Source organism: Crocuta crocuta, unplaced genomic scaffold, assembly GCF_008692635.1.
Source record: "Crocuta crocuta isolate KB4526 unplaced genomic scaffold, BGI_CrCroc_1.0 scaffold126, whole genome shotgun sequence".
Taxonomy (NCBI): Eukaryota; Metazoa; Chordata; class Mammalia; order Carnivora; family Hyaenidae; genus Crocuta; species Crocuta crocuta.
The window spans coordinates 8,019,499-8,028,090 of NW_027531000.1; the positions used below are offsets into that span (position 1 = coordinate 8,019,499).

The following is an 8,592-nucleotide window of genomic DNA, read 5'->3' on the forward strand; positions in this document are numbered from 1 at the left end:
GGCATTTTGCTCACAATTTTGGTTATGCTCCCTGAATTTTTTAAAAATCTACTAGGTTTCCTCCAAATATGCTAATCTGTATTATTTCACAATTGTAAAGTTCTGTTTCAATCACTTATCAAGGTTATTCTCCCAAGTTGTATTTTTTCAAGATGCATAATGGCTTTAAGGAAACTGATGGTATACATTATGCTGTAACTTCGGAGTGTTTGTTCCTCCGGCACCTGCTACCCATGAACTTAAACCCTCTGCATCCTCTTTATCATGTCTGTATCTCTTGTTCCTATCCAAAGGGCACAAGAAAAGATCTGAGCCTGAGTGTTATAGCTTAGCAGATGAAATAAATTGGAGCCCAGGGAAATTAGCTCCTCAACTACTACTTGGTCAAATCAGAAAGAAAATTAGTCTAGATGCTAATGATGATGTGTGCTCAGCATGCCACGTGGCACATGATCAACCCTCACTGAGATGAGAGAAAAGCAGGAGCTCTTAACAATTTTAAAGCCATATTGGGGAAACTGCAACCCAGAAAGTTAGCCGCATGACTGGTAATTAAATACTCTGCTAAGTCGTTTGTTTCTCCATGTTAGTGCTTAAATCATTATTGCACGTAGGAAAATATATATTCTTACATTGCTGTAATTATATAAATTATTTCTTAAGATTCTTCCAATTAGTATATCTTTCTCTTAGCTTGTTTTCTTCGTCTTCCTACCTAACAAGCACTCAGGAAAGAGATTTTCACTGGTTGATTCCTTTCAACACCTTTCAACATATCCATGCTGCATTTGGATATTAGAGGCAGTGCACCCCAACTCACAATTATTTCAAGGTAAGTCCCATTCTCTCATTGCTTCTCTCTCATCTTTTTGCTTCCTAACCCAATGGCAACAACAGCACCAACAGAAACAATAGTCACTGTGTAAGTATTTGTTTCTGTATTCCTTCACCGCTTTTCAAATTTTTCCTTCCAAGGCAATCTTATCCCAGTGACCAATACTCAAAACAGAGAAAAGCCCAAGTCTCTTTTGGCCATTGTGACAATAGCTGCTTTATCTCATTTTTTTCTCCAGTGATGCACTATGTTATTTACTATTACCATCTTCATTTTAACTGAATGTTGGAGAGCTGTAATAACTTGCTTAAGGCCACACAGCAGTAACAGAGTGGAGTCAAAATTGCCTTTATCCAATCAACACATAATTTTTGCATGCCTCCTGTGTACCAGATAGGACTCATGGCACATGGCATATATCACTGAATAAATAAGCAAAGTCCACATCCCTTATAAAGCTTCCTTTCTCTCCTAGTGGGGATGAATGCAAGTCTGTCGCATTCTATGCTGGGCTCTACTTACACTCTTTGGTTTTCTCTTTCATTCGATCACTCTCTTTCTTGCATGACCAACAGAGGAATGATTCAGCTTTCTTATAGAATATTCATTTTTTTTTTTTTAAGAGAGAGAGTCAGAGGGAGAGGAAGAAAGAGAATCTTAAGCAGGCTCCATGCCCAGTGTGGAGCCTGACACAGGGCTAGTCTCACGACTGTGAGATCATGACCTGAGCTGAACTCAGAGCTGAATGCTTGACTGACTGAGCCACCCAGGCGTCTATCTTATAGACTATTCTTATTAGCTTAAATTTATATATTGCAAAATTAACATCTCTTTGCCTCTATGCTGCCAAACAACAACCAGCAACTGCTAACTTTGCTGTGGTGCTTGAAAACCCACAAAGCCCATTTCCACATATTCCCTTGTTTATTTCTCTTACTATTTCATAAACTAAAACTAGCTCTCAAGTTATGATCCTGTCTTATGGTTTGTAAAGGACAAAGTTATGAATGGGGGGTGTGCATCTCAGTCTACTTTTTCAGGCATGCAAAATATGTTTTTAAAAAAATTTCCTTTAAGTAAATTTGATTTTTTTTTTAAAAAATAATGTTTTATTTATTTCTGAGACAGAGACACACACAGCGTGAGCAGGGGAGGGTCAGAGACAGAGGGAGGTATAGAATCTGAAACTGGCTCCAGGCTCTGAGCTAGCTGTCAGCACAGCTCGAACCCATGAACCATGAGCCAAAGTCGGACACTTAACCGACTGAGCCACCCAGGCTACCCAAGTAAATCTGTTTTAACATAGAGTTCCATATCCTACTCAGTTAATGGGAAATTCAGCCTCAATCACTGTGGGGGCTCCTATTCTCAAAACCTCGCCAAGAAAACGGATCCCATCAGTTCCTGGACCATGCCTGGAGAATGAGAAATCACTGATCACTGCTGAATATGGGAAACACATCTGTTCCCTTCTGTGGTCTTGCCAACATCGACACTCCCAGGTAGAAAGCTATGAGGACCCCAAGATTTTGTAAGTCTCAGAAGTTTGTTTACACCAAGGTCACCCATAATTTCTCTTATATTTCTTCCTCAGTGGCATTTCTCTCTTCTTACCCTCCAGGATACATGAAATTAGCTCCTTAATGGCTTGAGCTTTGGAAACTAAGAAGCTAGGAGGAAAGGACTCTTACAGGCAACTTCTCTTGACAACCATCATAAACTCTCTTGAGGCAAAGAAGTTTAGAGTTGAAGAATTGCTTGAGGATATTTATTGGGGAGAATTCTATAAATTAATATTTCAAAATTCTTTTGAGATATGGCTTGCACTTATGGATTGCTTATTATCATGAACCAGAAACTGTGAAAAGCATATGCGGTGTCTAGTACCATTCAATATCCCCCAAATCCTAATGAGGTTAGGCCGACTGCCCAACTGTGCAGGTGAGGAAAACAAGGCTCACAATTTTATGCAAGTTTTCCAGCACACCCAGTGAGTGACAGAGTCAGGATTTGGCACAGGTCTGAGCTCAGAACTACTTTACTTTGCGTCTCCTTCTATCCCACTTATTTTTTCCAACAATGCCATTGCTCTAATCATTGGGGAGCTACCACAGGTTCCCACCACCTTTCAGTGTTACAGTCCCTGTCCTGGAATTAAAAGGAGCTTTCCACTTGAATGTTCTTGGCTTCCTTTAAGACACTGATAAAGTTGGTTTGCTGTATCTGTGTGGTGTTTTACTTCTTTTTTATGTCTGGGCAGCTCTGTCTCTGGTTAAGTTTCTCTGTGTCGAGACCCAAGTTTCCTGTGTTTAAAGTGCAAGAAGATATTTCCCTATGGATGCCTACTAAGAATATACATTAATGAGACTCATCCCTAGATGTTTGGGTTCAGTGAGTCCAGGGAGGGCTCTGGGGATTCATCTTTAGCAAAAATTTGGGGTTTTCGGGTGAAGGTAGCCCATGGTGCCACCTTAGAGCATCACTGCTTTAGCCTATCTTTTCTCTATTTTATCATTAATATTTATTCAAGTCAATGTTTGGTTACCAGGAGCAGAAACTCTCTAAGTTCAAATATAAAGGGAGTTTACTGAAAAGAAGGGTCAGATGACATTATGAAAAAGAAGACAGTGAGGTTACTTCAGAATTGCACCATTGTCAAAGAGCTATTCTATTTTCCTTTCTCTAAGCCTCATGGGTCCTTGTCTCCTCCATTCACTGGAATTGAATGGGAATATGTCTGCTCCATCTCATCTCTGCAGACCAGCTTTGTTCTGTTTGCCCATGCTTCACTTGAGGAACCTTAACCGAGTCCTAAATTTGACATATCACTGCATTACACTCCATGATTTCAGTCTCTATATTGCTAAGTGCAACATAACAAATAAGATTCTGACTAGCTCAGCGTAACTGTCTATGGATCTGATGGCCACCCTGGTGCAATCATTTGAGGTTATGTGGGCAAGTGGCAGGGTGTACGGTCCTGTGTTGCAAATGTGCCTGTGTAAACCTTCCACTGATTCAGGAGTTATAAGCATGAGGGAAGTTTCCTAAAAAGATGGCTGTGAGTCGGGATGAAATTGTAATTATGACTCTTGAAATATCACTGTCAGAGAAGTCTTCCTAAGACTTTTTAGCTTTCCAGTTCTCAGCTCAACCGCTCCCACTCCCAACTGCTCCCTACTAACCATGGTGCCCAGTCTGGATGGTTCTTCTCAACATTCAAAGCCATCGGGAACCTGGCTCTCTGTGCCCATCTCTAGTTGTCTTTCCTACAGGAACTTTCTTCTGCAGGTGAGTCTCTACTCCTCTAACATGCCATGCTTAATCTAGAATATTTTCCATTTTCTGTGTTTGCTTACTCTTCCTTTAAAGTTTAAGTTTATTTTGAGTGGGGGAGGAGAGAGAGAGCAAAAGAGAGAGAGAGTGCATGAGTGAGCATGAGAGGGGCAGGGGCAGAAAAAGAGAGAGAGGGAATCCTAAGCTGACAGCACAGAGCCTGACATGGGGTTCGAACTCATGAAACCATGAGATCATGACCCAGGCCAAGAGGCAGATGTTTAACTCCAAACGCCCCCAAACAGAGTTCTTTGAAGGCAAGAATTAGGTTCCAGACTGAAGGCAAGAATTAAGTTATAGACAGCTATCTTCTCACGAAACTAGAAGAGAACTATACAGTGTAACAAGGCTACCAAAAAAGTAAGACAAAGAGCTGAAGGAAAGTGATTTCCTATTGGCATGAATATCCCTTGAACTTAAATTATGCAGTTCAGTCCCATTCTTATTTTTTAGTCAATCTATCTAAAAGATTTAGCCCCTGTGATATGTTTTTTCTTTCCATATTACTGTTTTTTTCTTCTTTTCTATCCCAAGTTATTTTCATTCAACTCATCAAGTCAAATTCAATATCCACTGATAATCACATGGAATAATCTGCTGGTAAAATTTCAAAAAAAGTCAGACTTTAGTTAAGATGTCATTGTTAAAAAGAATTTTAAATGAAAGGAGACAAGGTACCATGGCAATATACATACACTGTCTAATTAGTTTTAAAAGAAATTACCTCGTAGCCAAGTAAATGCCCATTGCTTAACTTCCAAGGAATGGTGCTCCATGACACTTCAATTTCTGAGGAAGACAGGCTATTTGCAGACACTTGAGATGGAGCTATTGTAGGCTCTGTTTGGCAACAGAAAGTGAAATGCAATTATTATTTTGTACCTAACTTAAAAATCTACTGAAGCCTTTGTTTTTAAAAAAGCACTATAATGTATTTGAAAAGTCAATAAAATATTTCATAAAAATATTTGAAAACATGAACCATGTCTTGGTCTATTTCCATTCCCTGTGAGTTGATAGGCTTTTCCTTGCTAAGTAGCCATAGAAACCTGTTCTTTCCTCTGTTGCACTTTTTTTCTTGGTATCTTTTCTTCCCTTCTTTTCCTTTGTTCTCTCCCCTTCATCCCACAGCTCCTGCTTGGGCATTTGTAGGCCCACAAGGGCTGCCTGTTTATTTATTTATTTTGTCTTGCCAAACGAAGTCATGCTTTATAGAGTTCATTTGTTCAATAAGCATTTAGTGAGCACCTTCTGTATCCAAGGCCCATAAGAGGGGCACACTTAGATGAGACAGGGCAACTTCCAGTTTACGGTTTTGAAGGAGTAGACAGAGATGCACAGAACTTACAACACAACAACAAGATTCTTTTGTAATAAACAACTCTTAGCAGCTTTAGGGGCTCACAGTCATTCTCCCCTCTCAGGACACAGCTCTGAACAAGGACTCCCCCTGCCCTGATACTCATTTCTGGTTAAATGATCCTTCTTCTGGGCCATGCTTATTGATAGTGAGGCAGAGTCTTTGTCCAAGGAAGGGCCTATCAGATTTTTTTCTCTGAGTATTCGAAATTTGGTTTGGACCAATGAGGAGTACTTGAGGCCAGTCAATCCCGTCCTGGCACCCTAAAGAGGCAGATGGCTTCTGAGGCTCGATGGTTCTCTTATAATGATCTTTATGAGGTGTTCTGTTTAAACCTTTCTTTAATTTAATAAGTCCTATTATATTTTCACCAAATCCCTTACCTTTTTCACAGATAAGTCAAATCTGTATCTGATGTTTGAAATAGAAAGACCTTTACCCAACTCATCATGGGTGGCAAGAATAGTTAGTAATAGAAGGAGGAAAGGGAAGGGGAGGAGAGGGTAAAAGGCTGTAATTGTCCCTCCTTCTAACTGCCAGCCTTTCCAATCCACGATGCACAGGGTAGGCAGTAGTAGGCAGGTAGTAACTCCTGGGTTAACTACCCCCCTTCCACAGATCTCTGCCTTTGTAATGAAAATCTGTGGCAACTCTTGGAAATGGGGCCTGGCTATGAATATGAAGGCTTTATTTTATTTTATTTTTTTTACAAAGGTTTACACTACCTGTTTTCTCTCAGAACTCTATAGAAAAAGAGAGGATAAGAATAGCATCGAGGGTATTAAAAAAAATTGAGTCTTCTTATTATTTTACACATGACAACTGTGGGCCATATTTTTCAATTCAGAAAAGGTGTTGGGGTTAGAGAAGACACTACATAATCACATTTCATGAATTCAAAATGGTTAAGAGTGAAGGCCCCCAGTTAAAATACTAGCTTAGTAAGTCTGTGTGGAGTTTGGCAAGTTTATGAATTTCTTTTATTAAATTTCCATTTTCTTATGTATAAATGGACAATAATAATATGACCTATGTGTGATTCTTCCTTGGGAAATCCAAATTAGATAAAGTCCAGCAGATGGTAAGTATTCAATACATGTTAGCTCCTATCATTCTTATTAAGTAGAACCCCATGTGATTGCCAATATTTAGCTGTTTTTGCCCTATAAAATGGCAATTTCATAGGATTCTCCTAATAATAATATTTTCTAAAGAGATACCACAGTTAGGGCAGCTGTAGAAGAAAGGCAGAGAAATGGAATGGGTCCAGAGTGGATTGGCTGGAACTGGTGCCTTACATTCTCAAGCCTGTACCTTGCACGCCTCTCCATGTCATATTTCCAGTCCTAACTGTCCATCCTGCTAACATCCTATTTGCAGGTCACAGGAAACACTACAAAACTTGAGATTAGGGCACTCCCAAGAGAATACCTTAATCTTATCCCCAAAAGAAGAAAGTTGTGGAAAGCTGTGTTGTTCCTTGCTTCACAAACTGGAACTCAGAAGGCATTGTTCATGAAGTTTTTTTTTTAAAGGTTGTTTGAGAGTTGGGGAGGGACAGACAGAGAGGGGGAGAGAATCCCAAGCAGGCTCTGTGCTGTCCACTTGGAGCCTGACTCAGGGTTCGAACTCACTAACCATCAGATCACGACCTGCTGCTTAACCAACTGAGCCACTTACGCGCCCCAGCTCATCAACAGATTTTTTAACCACTAGTTATATCCTCTGACTGGCTACTGAGTCTGGTACTTCCAAGTAGGCATGGTTGACATTCATTACCTGAACGGTGAATCTGTCACTTCAGTCATTATTCTTTTGAAGAAATTTATCGGAAGTCACAAAGAACTTCCAAATCAGGTTTTGGAGCGTAAGTGGTTTATTAGGTTGGAACTGACACATAATCAAAATGTTTTCCATACCTTCTTCTGCAGAGAACACTGTTGTCACCGGGCTAAATGGTCCTTCGCCTTTGTTATTATAAACACCCACTTTAACTTCATACAGTGAAAATGGCACGATGCTTTCATTCCTAAAGACATATCTTGGGGTATCAGGAGATGTGACCACTGTCTGGATCCAGTTGGTAACTCCAAGGGGGCGGAAAGCAACGACGTAACCAAAACCTTCGCCATTTTGTAGTTCTTCTGGGACTGGCTACAAAGGAAAGGCACATTAAATCACCCTTACACATGAGAGCAGACAAAAATAAGTGGAACTGTAATCCTTACTCTTTTGCAAAAGCCATCAAATAGTAACTGACATCGTATTAAGCGGTTATATAAAAAAAGGAGAAAAAGGTCAGTGGTATAGCCACCTGCTTTTAAAAAGACCTATGCCACTCTTTCATGGCCATCCAGAAAATGAATTAGAATTTTCTAAAATTATTCAAATATTTTTGACTACTCTATAGGTTCAATTTGAGTCATGTACCATAAATTGAATATACAGCATCTTTTAAATCAAATAAAAATCATCTAATCCCTAATGTTGACTTTCTAGAAAGAAACTGCCTACTGACAAGGCTAAATAGAAAAGGAGTAAAACTACAAAAAAAAAAAAAAGAAAGTAAAAACAGTGTATTAAGGTCAAAGCTGTATTTAGATCATGTCAAAAATTCCTACTGACGCTTCATCATGATCTCTTAACTTTCTATTTTCTCATCAGAATCTTCAAAGAACACAGCCAATTCTCATGCTTTGTGACTTTAAATGTGTTAATTAAAATTTTTCCTAATTATAACCTAAACCAAGAGCTGAGAGCATGGCCAGGAAGCAAGCACCTGCTGGAGTCAGTGGGCATGCATCAGTGGGGTTACAGCTGCATGGAAAGCCGTGAGGATGGCTTGGGAGCAAACAGCCAGGACTTGACTCTCACCCCTATGTTTACCAGCCAAATGACCCTGGGCAAATTATTTAATATTCTCTATGCCTTAGTGTTTTCATTTACAAAATGTTCCAAGAGCGAAATGGAAAAGCAAAACAAAACAAAAACATACACAAAATGCTAGAAACAGTGATTAGCATAGAGTGAGCATTTGAAAATTGAAGCTACTAGTATTACC

General features: G+C 39.5%; 1 protein-coding gene across 1 annotated transcript in view; it reads right to left on the reverse strand.

The window, feature by feature from the left end:
• CNTN3 (contactin 3) overlaps nucleotides 1-8,592 on the reverse strand; it is a 220,247-nt gene that overhangs the window by 24,498 nt on the left and 187,157 nt on the right. The window contains exons 16-17 of the mRNA XM_077770590.1: nucleotides 7,451-7,685; nucleotides 4,896-5,011 (exon numbers count right to left, since the gene is read on the reverse strand). Of these exons, the coding sequence (XP_077626716.1) occupies nucleotides 4,896-5,011; nucleotides 7,451-7,685 (351 nt within the window). The remainder of the gene's footprint in view (nucleotides 1-4,895; nucleotides 5,012-7,450; nucleotides 7,686-8,592) is intronic.